General features: G+C 42.7%; 1 protein-coding gene across 2 annotated transcripts; it reads left to right on the top strand.

The window, feature by feature from the left end:
• Window positions 1-846: 846 nt before the first annotated feature.
• On the top strand, window positions 847-16,375 carry tmem240a (transmembrane protein 240a). 2 transcript variants are annotated; one of them, XM_052059844.1, is made up of 4 exons: window positions 847-1,491; window positions 2,040-2,146; window positions 6,988-7,196; window positions 13,359-16,375. In XM_052059844.1, exons 2-4 carry the CDS (start codon window positions 2,055-2,057, stop codon window positions 13,511-13,513), a joined length of 456 nt encoding a protein of 151 aa, XP_051915804.1. In that variant the 5' UTR covers window positions 847-1,491; window positions 2,040-2,054; the 3' UTR covers window positions 13,514-16,375. The 2 variants fall into 2 exon arrangements, with proteins under 2 accessions (XP_051915804.1, XP_051915803.1); XM_052059843.1 differs by having other exon boundaries at window positions 851-1,695.
• The last annotated feature ends 1,896 nt before the right edge of the window (window positions 16,376-18,271 follow it).

Here is an 18,271-nt window from a genome sequence, read left to right as displayed (position 1 = left end):
CTCCCTCTTTCTTCGTCTTCCACTCCCTCCCTGTGCTCTACAACTTGACCTAACTGCGCTACCTGGTGTTAATATACCTGTCATTACAAGTCCAAACGAAATGAATGCAATCAAACCTTAATTGTGCACCAATCTTCGGCGGGCCAACGGGCCGGATCCGGGCCGCGGGCCGAGTCCTTATCCCATTCACAAGGGATAAGGACCGGCCCGTGAATAGTGAAAATCCTTGGCTAATTGGCGGCCACTGAAATACTTCTTTTGGGGGGAAGGGGCATCATCCATCCATTTTCCGATCCGCTTAATCCTCATTAGAGTTGCGGGGGGTGCTGGAGCCTATCACAGCCGTCGTTCGGGCAGTAGGCGGGGGACACCCTGAACCGGTTGCCAGCCAATCGCAAGGCACACAGAGACGAACAACCACGCACACTCAGACTCACACCTAGGTACAATTTAGTGTGTTCAATCAGCCTGCCATATATATTTTATATATAGTATAATTCAAGTGGCATTCAATTGTTTTTATCTCAGTCAAATTGATGCACTTCAAATCCTTTCTACTACACACTGAAAAACAATGATAATAATACATTTCCAGTATTGTTTGTTTAAAGTTCATTTATTTCCTTTTCTTTTTTTTTCTTGAATATGAATAAGGATACAATGTCATGCAAAAGTGTACTTCTAAAAAATAATTATAAATATTATATTAAAAATTAAAAGTGTACTTCTAAAAATCAAACGATACTATTTATAGTCGCGGCAGAGTCGGGGGCGCGCGCAATGCTTCGTTCTTCCTTGGTGGGCGTAACGGAAAATAATTGAGACGCACTGCGCTAAGGACAACTGCAAAAAACTCAATTTTGCATGCCATTTAATTGTGTAGGTGTACCTAATAAAATGTCCTGTGTGTGTAGCGAAGCATTAACCCAGCCCTCCTCCACCCCTCCGTCCCCTCCACGCCGCCCACCATGCAGTGGCGTGCGCGCCCCGTCGTTGGAGTGGTTGCTGGTCTTGGTCTGAGCCGCTACTGCTGGTGGATCGAGGATGGGTTAGTCGTCATGTGCTTGTGGCTCCGGGCATCAGTACAGCTTGATTCGGTCCTGGACTCAGGGCACAGCGTGAGTCTAACCAGCTCGCAGAATTTGTCCATCCCCATGTCGACCGAGAGGGGAGTCGTCAGTGCACATTTTTGACGCATCCATCCGGGGGAAAGTCACCGTTTTGGCCCCATGGAGGACACACTTTGCCGGTACTGAGGTGGAATATCCCGGGCGGAGGGAGAACGGAGAGCGAGGCATCTCTTTTTGCAAGGATACCTTTTCATTTTTATCCATTTGATTTTTCAAGATGGATTGAGAAAAGATCGGATCTTTTTGCATTCTTAATTAGGAGACAGCCGCTGAGCCGCATCCGAGACACCGGCGAGGGGGTGTCGTTGGACGGCGAGGGCCCGCTTCTGCTTCCCGTGGAACGGAGGAGGACACCGGAGGAGTAAGACAGGGAGGGAGGGGTACCCGGGGTAGTCTACACCGGGAGCCAGGGGCTGTGCGGCGGCTCCATGAGGAGGGAGAGCCCTGCAGAGCCCAGCCGGAGTAGAGAGAGAGAGAGGACCAGTGGTGGGCCAGTTTGGAAGTTTGGATGCATATGATCACAACCACCATGATTTTTATGATTCTGGGTGCTTCAGTTGTCATGGTAAGACACACACCCGACACATGCCCCCCGACGCATGGTAGAGGGGTTCTACTAATTCGAGTTGAATCAAACACAACCTTCCAGACGGTCAATTTAAGTTTGCTTGCTTTTACAATCACCTTCCTTCATAAATAAATAATCAAGTTTCATCCATGCCTCCTCCTTCTTCTCCCCATCCTCCTCCTGCTCATCTTAGAATCTGGATGGTCTTCTCTCTCTTTTTAACCTCTCCTCGCGAGGGATATTTTTGTCTTGTGCTTTTTTTTGTGAGAGAATATACAGTAGATCCCCCTTTCTAAAAATTTGCTCGTCATGTCCCAGCTGACTGGCATGTGTGTTTTCAGGCGATCGCCTGTTTAATGGACATGAACGCACTACTTGATCGCTTCCACAACTACATCCTGCCACATCTACGAGGGGAGGACCGCGTCTGTCACTGCAACTGTGGAAGGTAATAAACGCCGTCGTGTGCGGGCGTGTGTGTGTGTGGGCGTGTGTGTGTGCGCGCGCGCACGATTCTCTTCTTTTCATGCTTTACCCGTTGATTTGTTATGGGGAGGCCCGGTGTGTCGGGGGTGGGGGGAGAATGGGGGCTCCGCAAAGCTGTCTGCTGCCTCCGTTTATTCCAACACAGAAGACATGCACTGGTGGTCGAGGCGTGTTTTGCATGCGTCGACTGTATACGCCTTTGCTGCATGCAGCCTTGCCAAGGTGTTTGTCGGAGGCGCAATAAAAAGGTGAGCTTCAAGTGCACATACACTCGATGCGGGCATCAAAAATGAAAGCTGGCTACGATAAAAGGGTGGTGGATGAGGTTGAAGATGTGGTAAGAGAGAGTGTAATGTTGAGTGTTGGCGGGGTTAGCAGCAGCAGCAGCAGCAGCAGCAGGAGCAATCAACTCATCCATGTATTCATTAATGTGCAGTAGAATGCATTTCTATTAACTGGAAGGGTGTCAGATACTGCAGGGCAGACATTGTCCTCTTTTCTGGACTGTTGCATCCATTCACACACTGAATTTGACATTAAAACAGCAGGCTGTATATACACTATATTTGCCACAGGATTAGGTACACTATTGAACACAAGTGCTGTATTGAAAAAATCTGCCTTAGCAGACAAAATAATGCTTTTAATATAACAGCATCTTTACAAAGGGGATTGGGGGTATTTTGACCTCACCCCAGGTAACTCACTTGTATTTATCTAGCACTTTTCTGAGATACTAATAGAATAGTCATGCATACAATTCAGAATTTTACATTTTACAGTTAAAGGATGAGTTTTTTTTAATTCACTCTTTGCCATGCTTTTAATACAGTCATTATTATCCGATTAGTTTGTAGTCATAGTAGTAATCGTTGTTTTTGTTTTCTTTTCATTCTCTTCATTTGAGGTGATGAATCTTGTGTTGATCTGTCAGTGAGTGTGTTTGTGGAAATGGATTTGACTTGTAAAAAAGGGCATTGACTTGATAAGCTGTGGTTTCAGCCTACGCCACAGGTGTCAAACTCCGGTCCCCGAGGGCTGCTATCCTACATTTCTTAGATATATCCCTGCAACATACTCTATTCAAATGATGAGGAAGAGTTTGCTGATAGTGGTCTCTTTTATAATACATTATAGTGGAGGGGCAAAGAGCCCAAGAGAGGCCAGGTAGACTTTTTTCTCTAAAGATCATATTCATTATATATTACAGCAAACTTAAATGACTGTTTTTGCAAAATGACAAAAGTGTTTTTTTTTAAATAGCAAAATCTCCCTTTAGCACAAGAAAAAACACAAATAAAAATAAAAAACATAAAAATCCCCTCCCCAAAGAAGCCCAAAACATTCAAAACAATCTTGTATTACTGGAATGTTTGCCAAAACAAATGTGTTTTGAACTACTTTTTAGTCATTTCCAATTATCTTCACTCAAAAAGGAAGCACGTTCCATAATTTGGGGGGGCAACGGACTGCCAGGCTCTATTACCTTTAGTTTTAATTTTTTTGCAAGCAACCTTAAGTATTTTGTAAAAGGCAGAGAGCAGTCACTGAACACGACAATAAAAAGAAAGAAAATCCTAAAATTAGCTATGGTGCAAGGATGACAGGACAGGAGTGACGTGGCTGAACCTATTAATCAAAAGTACTAATGTAACTATGTGCTTATTATCGAGGTTGTAGCCTGTGTAGAACAGGACTGCATGATAACAAAGCCGTTCCTCATATTTTAACCCACTGTGTCCCTCGGAAAATTTGAGGTACGAATCACAGAGTGACTCTGTCCAATGTCTATTGCGCTTATCCCTATTTGGGGTCGCAGATGAGTTGGAGCCTTGCCCAGCTGCTTGGGTGAATACACCCTGGATTGGTTGGCAGCACGTCGCAGGGCACAAATAGACGAACAACAATCCACTCGCACAATCAAACCAATATATGGACAATTCCGAGTCAACAATTAACTTAACATGTTTTGGAATGCCGGCGGAAGCTGCCATTTAGAGAATACAGTAAATTCTCTAAGGTTGAACACAATTTGACTTGGCTTCAGCAACATTTTTTTTACTCCATAAAAAATAAGGGAAGTAAAAATAAACCATTAATATGCTGTCATCATAAAAACATTATTGACTGAGCGATATGATCAGCAATTTTTTAAATTTGTAACTGTCACACACATGTACAAAAGGTTCAACCCTTTTGGTTAGTAAGATATTCAGGCAGTTAAAGACTCAGGTCTCTATTAGGCCTCAAAACACATCTGTTTAGACAAGCTCCCTCCTGACTGCTTTTTGGGGTCCTCCATCACCTCGAAAACGTGACGGGCGGAGCGGACATCTGCACCATGAAGTGGGCAGTTGGAAACTATATATATACATATATATATATTAGTGTGTGTGTGTGTGTGTGTGTATATATTTTTTTTAATTGATCATATATGGTGTGTGTACCTGTTATTGTGGCCAGTGAGTGTGTTGCTCCTTGTCGGTCATTGTTTACATCACTCGAGTACGCATACGAATGGCCGCCCCATCGATATTCGGTCAGTTTGTCTGGCGCGTGACTTGTGCAGACGTGGGCTGGTCCACCTGAGGAATGTGGACGTGTCACGGTGCCCACATGACTCACCTTGTCAGCCTGGAGGGCGCAGTCAGTGTCACTTTATTTGGCAACCGCTATCGCTCTGCTGTTCGATGAAGCCTCGCATACGTCAGCTGGCTGCTTGTTTGTTTCTTTGTTTTTTCTTTTAATTCACCTGTTCACATTTTAAGGCATTTTAACAATCTTTCTTCATCTCTTACAAAATATACAGTACATATTGGAAAAGGTTTGGTTAAGAGCTTGCAAATATCGCAAAAAACATTATCCACAGCAACTATGCTAAGCAAGTATTCTTCCAACATGAATGACAGATTTGTTGCAAAAATTATTGAACACATTACAAAATATATGGATACGCATGTTAGATGCAAATATTGTCTTGCTACATGTTATGGATTGAATTGATAAGTATTGATGTTAGATTTTATAGGGATCAAAATGAAGCTTGTTTGGAATACTGTGCTTGTATTAGCACATTTATCTTCATATTAGAATACTGCATGCCAAGATGCAATGTCTAATACCATTCGGTGTGCGCTTGACTGGTGTTCAACTGAATGACAATGAAGCTTCTTGTTTGCCAAACCCGATGAAGATGTGTTTTGGTGTGAATGGAATTTGGTGGCACTTCTCACTCAGAATGAAGGCTCTGATTTCCAGGATTAGATTTCCAATTAAAATGGGAATCAACAGCATGCAAATCGGAGCTGAAGACTTAATCAAACGTTGAAAGCGAGAGCCACACATGAAACAATCAGGAAGAACAAACTATCAAAGGCTCAAAGGAATTTGACCAAATAGAACAAGACTCGAGAGACTGTGTTCGAAGAATGAAATCTGCAGTGACAGAAAGGGATGACACATCTGTGAGAGCATGAATGATTACAGGGAGGTAACAAGAAAAGTTTCAGATTTAGATAGTAGGTAGTTCAACTCGGGCGTCAGCCCAGTGATGGGGTAGTTTGCATGTCTTCCTCACAGTCACAGAGGTTTTTTGGGGGGGTTCCTGTGGAGAATTTTTTTCCATGGTATGGGGACAACATAGAGTAAATTTGAGTACCTTATCATGAAGATTTTTAATTTTCAATAGCTTTTTTTTTGGGTCATTGAATTAAGAAGTGGTCGAGAGGTTCTGGGTTTGAATCTCAGCTCTTGTGAGGTTCATTGAGTGTCACATTCTTTTTGCATGTGCTTGAGTCCCAGCTGGAGCGGCGGGCGTTTCCCTTCAGTGGCGCATCTGTCTCACATCATGATTATGATTCTGTCCAGAAAACTTCCAGACATCCTGACAATTGAGGATGCTGGTGCATAAGTGTGAATGGGAGTGTAAATGGTTCTTAAATGAAAACAAGCACTGTAGAAAACTGGATGGCTAAGACAGTAGTAACACGTTATTATAATTTTATGGGCTACACTATTAATGACATAATACAGGGTGTATTATGTCATTAATAGTGTAGTGGGTCCGCTGATTAAGTGATGGTGTGAATATGAGTGTGAATGATTGTCTTTATGTGCCCTGTGATTGACTGGTGGCCATCTGGGGTGTAGTCTGCCTCTTGCTAAGATAGGATATGCTGCAAATAGTACAGAAAATGGATGGCTGTATATTGAGATCATTAATATAATTACATTTTAGAGGGTGAAAAGCTTTCTACAGATAACATTGGTGCTAATTTATTGCTAACAACAGTATGTGTCCTATTGAAGTGACTATCTTACTTCAGTACTGCTTAACTGTCCAAAGAACTCTTTGGAACATTCATAACATTAGTACAGACTTAAAGCGGAAGGCAAATCAAAAATGTTCTTGACAGTAATATGTTCTAAGCACCCCCACGAGTCTAAAGACGGTATTGTGATGGATATTGCATTGTGGAAGAAGCAGAATACCGGTAATCCACGAGTTTTTATCCATTCCAGTGGGTAGCCATTTTGTCCTGTGCTGCCATTTGTTGTCAACTGAAAATGACACCACAATGCCTAGGGGCTCAGGTTCCGAACGTCACTTGACCAGACCCAGAAAACAGGTGTGCCGTGAAAGTTATGGAAGTGGCAGTCCAAGACAAAATGGCCGCTCCCTGAGATCGATAAAAATGGTTGTAAAATATTTTATGTGACTTCCCCTTTAAGCCTTACAAGGCTTTTGAACAGACCTGTACATAGCACACAGTAGATCTAACAGGCATCCCTCTTTTCGCACAGGCATCATGTCCACTATGTCATTCCGTACGATGGGGACCATTCCCTGGTGGACTCCTCAGAGAACTACTTTGTCAGTGACAGTGTGACCAAGCAGGAGATGGACTTGATGCTGGGTCTTCTGTTGGGCTTCTGCATCAGCTGGCTCTTGCTGTGGCTGGACGGCATCCTGCACTGCGCCGTCAGGGCCTGGAGGTCGAGCCGCTACTACGGTAAGGTGCCCTTTGGTCCTGGACCCACTCGACTTTCACTACAGACAGTGTGACGTTTGATAATTTGACATGGTGAATATTGACTCATTCTATGCAGCTGTCATGAGGAAATATTGAAAATAGAAATAATTTGCTCCAGCCTCCATTAACTGTACAAGCATTTTGACAAGTGTACAGATGATTTAACCACTGTTAGTAAAACATGTAAACAATAAAACTGTCGGTTGTAAATGGCAATTTATCTTAAAGATGCTGTGAAGGGAACATACTGGCACCGTTAAACTTTTTTTTCACCATTTTTCCCCCTATTTTTTGTGGGCGAGGTCCCACTTTGGCATTCAGCATGAATCAACCCCCCACACGCTCAATGTAAAAAGGGTATGCGCCTTAATTTAGCATCAGCAGTCGTCCGGCTCACTTTCGACATATGTACAATATTATTCCCCGGCCCTTTTCTCCCAGTGTGGAGTTAGCTAGATTTGTCTACACCCCAAAAATGTATCTTCCCCGGATGCCTCAATTTACTGAACTAAACTTCACCGAGTGCACCTACTTTGCCGGTGTTCACACCTTAGCCTGACGGTGACAGTAATGTGACAGAGGTGGCCCTTGATTCAGTCAATTGAGTCGATATTGTTATTTGTTCTATATGTATGTGTTACTGACATTTTTATGCTAATGCAACAGTTGCTTGATGGTTTAAAATGACCGTAATAGGGATGTTAATATCCATTAGCCCGTTAGTGTCAGGTATTTCCCTCTGAATGTGAGCATTAAGCTAATGCTAGTAAGATGGGAAATATTGTCATGGCTTGGGCCTATACAGTCCCAACATTATTTCTGTAAAAGTAACCTGCATCTCTCATCATCTCAATATTAACAATGAGCAACATGTCAGACTTTATGTTTCCTTTTCTCAAAGGATCAAGTCGATATCAAAACAAAATTTGGGCGCACAGATGCAGAGAAAATGGACATTTTATCTCGCTGATGATTATCTGCTGTCAAAACAATTGGTCATTCATCCGAGCAACCTTGTCAGTTCAAATATTGCTCAAGTGGCACTTCGTGAGCTGTAAATTCTCTGTGGTGCACATTTTGACGCTTCTTTTAGAGCTTTATTAAACTCTATGTCAGTGACCTGTACATCTAATGAGATGAAATGTAAAATACATTAATGCATGTATGACAAGAGGATAGAAGTACGAGCACCGCAGGATCCAATTTCTGTTTCTCCAAAGTCAAATTTCCATCCATTCATCCATTTTCTCAATTGTATACCCTGGAGTCCATCCCAGCTGAGTTTGGGTGAAAGGTAGACGACACTGGACTGGATGTCAGTCAAACACAGGGCACAAATAGAGACAGAGAGTCATTTACACTCATTTTTAGGCCGTCACCGAGTGCAAAATGAACCTACACAGCGCACTAAAGTCGGGCGAGTGAAGCCCTTTACTATCAGTGACAGTTCAGTACCCACAGTACTAATTATTTGACTCCAGTGTCACCCTTAGTTCTTTTTTTAGTTTCAGAAAGTACACAGATGTAAATACAAGTCATGCTTCCGGTATTGTTCAGGCTAGCAAAGAGGGCCTTTCTGGCCCTCCACCACCAATTTTTGTTCCCCTCCTTTGTATATGGCCTAACGGTGACCCCAGTCCCACAATCTGCATCATCATCAACATCATCATCTTTTCACGCCATATGCTTGGATCGAATTAAGCATATCTGTGCCTTTATTTTCCTTTTCCCTGATAGTTGCTCAATGTGTTCTCTGATTACACAATAGCCACTGAGCTGCATAATACAACATCCACAACATTCTTACGTTGGAACCACCATCTGCTTTTGTATCTAAATATGGAATGTTTTCAGTCGTTTGGCACAAATTGGCAGGGGGAAAAAAACATCCATGATGACAGAACATTCTGTGCAAGCTGGGGCTTCAGTCCCTCCATTTTTTTTAATGAGTAGAAATGTTGGTGATGCTGATTAACCTCAAACCTTTGGGGATTTCAAATTGTGTTTTTTTTCTATAGGAAAGAATGAAAATAAAAATATTCTATTCCAGGGACAACCGTTCCCATCATAAAGTCTTTGTTTACTGTACACACAGTTGTACTGTACAGTTGATCAAAGCAAGTAACAATTGATTTTAGTTGTGAAATAATTTGTGCATTATACTTTCTAACATTTTACTATTCTTAGGGTAGAGTAAAACACATAAAGGCAGCATTCACATTTACCTGAGAGTTCTGAGGTTACATTTGGGCAGATTTTTTGCTTTCCTTTGTGAGGGAAACCTTGAAATACTGTACAAGCGGTGTACACTGGCAGTGAACTCAATTCAACTCACTTTACAATAAGTATCAGTTTGGCTTCAAGATGTTTCATGACATTCTCAGTAGAAGTCAGCTGTCACATTAGAATTAAAAAAATGTTGTTTATTTTTAAAACAACCTATTTTTTCTTCATGGAAACACTGTGTAGCCAAATGCTACCCATATCGATGCTAAGAGTTAGCATCGATGCGGGTTTAGAAGCAACGCATTTGAACACAACACATTTAGAGAGTTTAATAATACCGCTAGGCATATATTCTTTATTCTCGACAATAAGTGACTAATCTTACAGGATCTTACTGGGTCATTTACAATAATAGTAGAAAAACGACCCTGATCTTCTTTATGACTGCACGGATGTACAGGAAGCTTTTATACTGCCTCCCCCTGGCGGGCATACTCTGAGGAGCAGCACAATGGAATGTAGCATTAAATCCTGAGGCACAATTTGTTTAATCTTTTCCGTTCTATTTCATGAAGTTTCTACACTATGTTTATTCATTCATTCATCTTCCAAGCCGCTTGATCCTCACTAGGGTCGCGGGGGGTGCTGGAGCCTATCCCAGCTGTCTTCGGGCAGTAGGCGGGGGACACCCTGAATCGGTTGCCAGCCAATCGCAGGGCACACAGAGACGAACAACCATCCACGCTCACATTCACACCTAGGGACAATTTAGAGCGTCCAATCAGCCTGCCACGCATGTTTTTGGAATGTGGGAGGAAACCGGAGCACCCGGAGAAAACCCACGCAGGCCCGGGCAGAACATGCAAACTCCACACAGGGAGGCCAGAGCTGGAATCGAACCCGGTACCTCTGCACTGTGAAGCCGACGTGCTAACCACTGGACTACCGGGCTGCCCACACTATGTTTATATCAAGTATATTATACAGAGAGCTATTTCAGACACAAAAATGTTGGGTCTTTAGGCTGGGATGGATTACTTTCCATTTTCATTCATTTCAATGGAGGAACATTATTTGATGTTTTGATTTACTAGTGTGGTCACTGAATGACTGAAACACGTAGCTCAAGCAGTTAGAATAGTTTTGGATTTTTCATGGTAATTTTTTTTCTTTTCATTTTGATGTGTAATAAAGTAAAGGAAATCCCCAGAAGACTGTTTGACCTTTTTCTGTATGGACGTACAGCAACAACGAAATAAATACTTGTTCAAGCTCACGTATGATATTAATAGACAAAGACTAAAACTAAGGACATTTTAACTATAGTTATAACTTTTGTTTGATTTATAAAGCATAAGTTAATTTTTGTTTTTTAAAAGATATGAAAATTCATTCATTTTCCGAACCGCTTGATCCTCACTAGTGTCACGGGGGATCCTAGAGCCTATCCAAGCTGTCTTCGGGCAGTAGGCGGTGGACACCCAAAACCGGTTGCCAGCCAATCGCAAGATATGAAAATGTTTTTTTAATTTTAGTGTTGGTTATTTTGTTAGTCTTCGTTAACTATAATAACAAGATTGGATTGCAATTCTATTCATTCTTGTCCATTGAACCACAAAGAAGGACAAAAAAGTGAAACAATAAAATACCCATTATACACTGCATGTATTTAATGTTGATACTAGATAGTTATCATACTTTGTAATACAAAATGTTAGGATACACAGAGTCACCTATGAGTGTCGGATACAACATTCAGTGCATTAGTGGACAGAAATGCAAAAGCACTCAAAAAGTGGAAGCAGCCGCAGAGGATGATTTTTTCATTTTGTGCAGGTTGGGAATGCCCCCTGTGTGTGTGTGTGTGTATGTGTGTGTGTGTGTGTGTGTGTGTGTGTGTGTGTGTGTGTGTGTGTGCGCGTTTCTGTGTGTGTGTGTGTGTGCGGTGGCGAGAGGCTCAGGATGAAGGTGCTGTCACGTCTCCACCCCCACTTACACACCGCTCTCTCCTCCACCCGTTCTAAAAATAGATTGAGAGTGAGTGAACAGCTGGAATGGCAAGTGAGGAAGATGTACACACACACATATGTGTGCACAAACACATGAGGCTGTTGCGATTGCCTCTCCACCTCATTTTTATATGATGGCAAGAAGGAAACAAAAACAAGACAACAAAAGTTAAGTGCCTGCCCTCAACTTAAAATCATAAAAAAATTTATAAAATACAATCAATATTCCAGGCCATGCATTATCATCTCCACGCTTCTATTCAGATGAGAGACCTGTCTTTGCTTGCCCCCCATTTCCTTTGGATACCCTTCAGAACAGTCCTTGTGGACAGCATGGCCCATTCAAAGCTATAAATAACTCACCCCCCCCTACATCACGCACACACACCCCATCCTCGCTCAACTTCACCACCATGGCCGCCACTCCTCCTCCTCCTCCCACTCATCTGTTAGCTGGGCCAATTGTGATCTCGGCTGTTCCCTCCTCCCGTCTCCCAGGGCCTCGCCTCACCTCCTTCACTTTAAAACCTGAGTGATTGAAAAGTGAACATCTCTGCCCCACTCCTCACCTCACACGCCCAAAATTCATTAGTGTTGGCATCCAGGTGGCCAGCGGTCCACATCTACGTGGCTTTTATGTCATCAAATTGACGATGTCGCGCAGAACTCTAGTTGAATGTTTTATACATTTTTGAATTCTGAGATTCTTGTTTTTCACGTGTTACTCCAGCTACTTTTTTACAATTTAGTGTCCTCTCTCCCTCTAGACTGACCTTAGATAATCGCATTGTGTCATTCAGTTGAATAAATAAATGCCTCATCTCAAATGAACAGCTTTCCACTTGTCATGAGATGAAAACCGATTTGAATGAGAAAATCGGTTTTGATGTGAGTGCATCAAGTCAAACCAAATCCAATACTTTGAATTGTATCACACCCCATGTTTTGAGATATGTATCGAAAGGTCTTTTATTGGCAAGATGATCAAGATATTCACCGCTTGTGTGTATATATTCTTTTATTTATTCATTTTCCGATCCGCTTTGTCCTCCCAAAGGTCGTGGGGGGTGCTGGAGCCTATCCCATCTGTCTTCTGGCAGTAGGCAGGGGACACCCTGAACCGGTTGCCAGTCAATCGCAGGGCACACAGAGACGAACAACCATCCATGCTCACACTCACACCTAGGGACAATTTTGAGTGTTCAATCAGCCTGCCATGCATATTTTCGGAATGTGGGAGGAAACCGGAGTACCCGGAGAAAACCCACGCAGGCTCGGGGAGAACATGTAAACTCCATACAGGTCGGCCGGAATCAAACCCTCCACCTCTGCACTGTGAGGCTGGTGTGCTAATCAGTCGACCACTGTGCCGCCTCGTTGTACATTCACAGCTCATATCCTTCCCAAGAAGACAAAAAGTTCTCTTGACTGCTGGGCTGCAATCTAATTTCAACCTTCATATCTATGATAGGATATCACAAGAAATAAATCCAGGACTGTGCACTCTGCCGGTGTGAGAAAGCTCCCTTGTACTTCCCAGAATTAAATGTTATTAGAGCGATGTAGAAGCTGGGGGCTAAACGACCTCAGCCACTCCAGTCCAAAGTCTGTGCGAGTGCAATAAGTCATTTTTATGCTGCGCAAATGAGTGAAACTTTTATGCAAGCCATTCTGGGTCGTTGTGTGCAAGTAGCCCCTCCCAACACACGAAAAGCTGCAAGGAAGTTGTGCTTGGAAGTGGATTCAATTTTAAAAATTTGATCATGTCATTTGTGTAGTTCACCAAATTGTCACTTCTGTAATCGGAACAATCCTGTGTTGTACCCAGAAAAACACACACACACACACACTCACACAACAGCAATGTAATCAGAGCATTATACCGTCTCGCATCTCTCTTCTCCAGATACGCCATCCTGGTCATGGCTGCCACAGTTCTGCAACCTTCGAGAGTTGCGTCGCAGGGCCCAGCTCCGACAGTTAGACGACTCAAGTGGCAACATGGTGCATATCAAGCAGAAGCTCTACCACAATGGCCACCCAAGCCCCCGTCATCTCTGACTCAACAGCAGAATCACAACCAACCAATCTGAGCGTGTCCGGCTGGAATCCTTCTTTCACCCGCCCCCAAATTTCACGGCACGTGGCCTCACAGGAATCCCCATGCACCCTGCATAACGTTACCCTCTGAAGAGCCCCAAGAGAATTTTCCGCAGTCCGAAGCAGGCCCCCATCAACATCAGAAAAATGAAATTCCCAATTGAAGCAAGTTGGGTCCAACATTTTGGGAGCAGGGACAAAAACAAAACAAAACATTTTTAAGGGTGTTTTTTTTTCCGTATAGAGACATTTTCTGTGTTGATTGTTTAACTTGGCATGCTCTTTTAGAACAGGGTACGATGTGGGCAGTGTTTCCGTTTTTTATTTTGGGTGGGAGAGTTGTTGCTTTGGGGTGGGTGGGTGAATGCAACTCCTGGGTGGGTGGGTTTTTGTGATGTTAGATTACTGCTTGTGTACATAGGTATAAATATAGACTGGGGGGTTAAAAACATAACAAAAAAAGAGGAAGTGGGTTTGATGACTTGTTTATCGATAACGATTGGCTTGTTGGGTCCAAATTATAGCAGCAGAACAGGAAGATGAATCTGTTTGAAAACTGGATGTGATACCATGTTAAATTCTGCCAAAAAAAACAAAAACAAAAACACAGATGAATTAGCTTTATAGTGAATTACCTGAATGTAATATTTTTTTCCATGTAAATATGTGAGAGAGAGGGAACGAAAAGGGTTGTGGTTTGGGTTCTCTTTGCTACATATAATTATCATTTCTGAGACTACACAGGAGGAGATGTGTGCTTCCTGTTTTCATGTACGTAGATACCTTTTCATTTTTCTCACTTTTGTGTTGCCCAGCCAGTAAACTCCTCGAATTCACAGAGCTCAAGCATAACTACCCAATGAAAAAGATAACACAAACTAAGGAAATTACTCCAAACACAGCACAATACGGATTAAAGATTCTGTAAAGTGAATTCAGATATGTTTCTCAATACATTCTACAAGTTTAAAGACACAGCTGAAACCGTGCTAAGACTGAGAATTAGCTAGCACTCATTTGTGTATAGTGTGAAACTGTTTTTCACCATATAGGTTTTTCAGATTTTTGGTGAGGCATGACGACAATGGATCCTAGTCACACAATTTGGCATCAGGCATTTAGTCTCTCCTCACCACCTAGAACTTCAATGCCTTCACTCACATCAGTGGCAATTGAGTTACTAAGTTATTATTAGTTGGCTAAAGATTAGCTTGTGAGCTAGCTGGTAGCTAGCGGCCTCTCATCGTGGTGTGGAAACCCCTGTTTTGCGGATCACGCATGTAGATATGTGCCAGCATAAGCCCAGTGTGATTTCATGCATTCTGTATATATGGCCACAGCGTTGTGGAGACAACAGCAAAGATGGAGAAGACGGTTAACAACAATCTTCTCTGTCAAGCATTAAATCTACTAGACATATATGTATTTGCCCGGTGGTCAAGTGGTTAGCGCGTCGACCTCACAGTGCAGAAGTACCGGGTTCGATTCCAGCTCCGTCCTTCCTGTGTGGCGCTTGCATGTTCTCCCTGGGCCTGCGTGGATTTTCTCCGGGTACTCCGATTTCCCCCCACATTCCAAAAACATGCATGGCTGGCTGAATGAACACTCGAAAATTGTCCGTAGGTGAGAGTGCGGATGGTTGTTCGTCTCTGTGTGCCCTGCGATTGGCTGGCAACCAGTTCAGGGTGTCCCCGGCCTACTGCCCGGAGATGGCTGGGATAGGCTCCAGCACCCCCGCGACCTTTGTGCGGATAAAGTGGATCGGAAAATGGATGGATGGATATTTATTTTTACTTTTCAGGGACCTTAAGAGGTCAACTGCTCACGATGTACTCTTAAAAGGGAAGTAAACCCCCAAGTTCTATTGAGAGGAATACGTTCTATCCATCTCCACTAGTCTAAACATGGCATTCTGATTAATATTGCATTTGTGTGATATGAAATCATCAGCAAAATCCACTCGTTTTAGCCATCTCACGGGTGGCCATTTCCCCCACTTTATTTCAGCTGAAAATGACATCACAGTTGCTCTGGGCTCAGCTAACAACCAATCACAGGGCATTCGTTTTCTGAAGCTGAGCCATGATTGTTTGTTACGTAAGCCCTGAACAACTGTGGCAACTCCCTGAGATGGACAAAAACGGGTGGATTTACTGCTTAAATCATATTCCACAAACACAATTCTAATCATCAAAAAAAAAATTGGGGTTGATTTCCCCTTTACGTAAACTCTACGCTAGAGGTGTCAACATTTATCAATTAATTGACAATAAATCCATTATCAACTTAAACACCTATTTTAATAATTGAGTAACCATTTCGAGCCATTGTTTAACTTAAAATTGTCCAAATCCTCTGATTTCAGCCTCTCAATAGTAAATATTCTATAATTTCCGTCGTCCTTCATGGAAGTAGTCTGATAATATTTTCTTATCTTCACAAGCATCTGTTTTTCCTTTATAATCGAGAGATCAAGAATTCAATAGTGACAGCCCAACTCCACAGGTTATTGTTTGGGTCATATGACTTCTGCGTCACTGTAGACTTTATTACCACAACACACAACACCTTTACAGAAGGCAGTGTACTATGTCACATTTGTAAAGCTGTCGTTTATTATGGAGGATAAGGGAAAAGTCCGTTAAACGTCACAACGGCAACTCGAAATACTTAAAACACACAAATTTACTGTATGAAACATCTCACCATCAGCCATGAAGCGCAGGGAACCCTCACCAGATCCCCACTCGCCCACCCTCCTGTCCAGACATTGCTGTTGTGAGGATGAAATGTCTGTTTTATTAAAAGTGCCATTGAAGCGCAGCAGTGACCTCTGATGTTTGATTGTGTCAGTACAACCACACTCGTAATTATGCGTGGGGTATGCGTTGCTCAGAATGAAATAGAAAGTAAATATTCATTTGACTTATTTTCACTGTATGACTGGGGGGAATGTGAAAGAAGTTTATCAGTGACAAAAAGGAGAATAATTAAAATAAAAAGAGCAAATGTTAAGTTAAAAAAAATTGCAACGACTGTCTCAAATTTTAGGAGCACCTTAAACCCGTTTGGCGGAGTCTGGAGCCCTGCTCTCTCAGTTTGACGTTATCATCAACAATCCATTGCTCAATGCCCACTGATCCTCCAATTTTATGTTTAAAAACCATTGCCCCCATAGGAAATAATACTAACTGTCACCACAATCCTGTTCAATTATTTGTATGAATACATACAGTATGTAAAGAAAATAATAATTCATCTTCACATAGATTTAAAACACTTTTTAACATTCTTATGACAAAATAAAAAAAAATCTTCGTTTGATATCATTAAAAAAGCATTCTTAATTTTCATGTACGTATAAGTATAACATGTTGCTGCTTTCCTCACAAATTGTAACTTCCTCTGTACAGTGCATTATTCTTTATTCACTTTCGTCTCCGAATACCACGTGTTGAGGCTGCTCTTTCTTTTGGAAGAAATGCTACTCTCCTTATATCGCGACATCCCATGCGACCTCATCTATGACAACAATTTTTGGTTATTAAATATTTTTCCTGGAAAGTTTTGGACTCATCATGAATGTGACCTCAGTGGCATTTGAATCAATTACATTAGCTATTTACAAATTATTTTTGACAACAATGCACAGTACTGTACACTAAGAAGATGAAGGTCACAGTGTATTAATGATGTTCCTCCGCCCGCCAACATGGTTCCACCCAGCGTTCAAACACTGTGACAGTTGTGGTTAGAAGTACACACAGCAGTTTCCAACACATTGTCGATGAAAGATAAGGAGGCCTGCTTCTCTTTCCTCTGTGTCACGTTTCGGTTTTGCGGTCTGGCCAGCAGATAGCATGAGCGGACTTTCTGGTGCACCTGCTGCCAATCTGTAATTAATAGATTCAGTATTTAAGGACTCCTCCACCATACACCTGTTGTGGGAGTATTGTCTATTGCAGGGGTGCCCAAACCTTTTGGATCGAAGAGCTACTTTTCGATCAACTAACCTCCCGGGATCTACCCTTAACACACACACACACACACACACACACACACACACGCACACGCACACACATGCGCGCGCACGCCATGATGAGAAACAGCCTGAAACAGAGGCATGCGACGCCCTTTTGCTGCCTGTTAACTATCGTAGCTCACACGTACCGTTTTAAAGTGCTTCCCTGGGCCCTCCTAGATTCCTATTCTTTGCTCGTGCCCTCGGTGAATTGTACACGAAGCAAACTCTGAATGAGAATCATGACGATAAAAGATAGAGCGCAACAGCTCTGATCACAAGCTGCAATTGCAAACTGCTGAGCGCTAACAACTTCCGGTGACAAAATTACACGCCACTGTAAATGTAAGATTTACCTGCTTTCTTTTATTAAAAAATAAATAAATGAGTGGGCGGCCCGGTAGTCCAGTGGTTAGCACGTGGGCTTCACAGTGCAGAGGTACCGGGTTCGATTCCAGCTCCGGCCTCCCTGTGTGGAGTTTGCATGTTCTCCCCGGGCCTGCGTGGGTTTTCTCCGGGTGCTCCGGTTTCCTCCCACATTCCAAAAAAAAACATGCGCGGCAGGCTGATTGAACACTCTAAATTGTCCCTAGGTGTGAGTGTGAGTGCGAATGGTTGTTCGTTTCTGTGTGCCCTGCGATTGGCTGGCAACCGATTCAGGGTGTCCCCCGCCTACTGCCCGAAGACAGCTGGGATAG

This window comes from Hippocampus zosterae, chromosome 2 (genome assembly GCF_025434085.1).
Source record: "Hippocampus zosterae strain Florida chromosome 2, ASM2543408v3, whole genome shotgun sequence".
Lineage (NCBI taxonomy): Eukaryota > Metazoa > Chordata > Actinopteri > Syngnathiformes > Syngnathidae > Hippocampus > Hippocampus zosterae.
The sequence above is the reverse complement of the archived record's forward strand: the minus strand, read 5'-3'. Positions and strand labels throughout refer to the sequence as shown.

Bases quoted from the DNA above. Each gene is read 5' to 3' on its own strand.
- tmem240a (XM_052059843.1), top strand. From the start codon at position 1,639: ATGCATATGATCACAACCACCATGATTTTTATGATTCTGGGTGCTTCA. The intron at 1,696-2,039 runs GTAAGACACACA...GTGTGTTTTCAG, and splicing joins TGGGTGCTTCAGTTGTCATG to GCGATCGCCTGTTTAATGGA. The intron at 7,197-13,358 runs GTAAGGTGCCCT...TCTCTTCTCCAG, and splicing joins GAGGTCGAGCCGCTACTACG to ATACGCCATCCTGGTCATGG.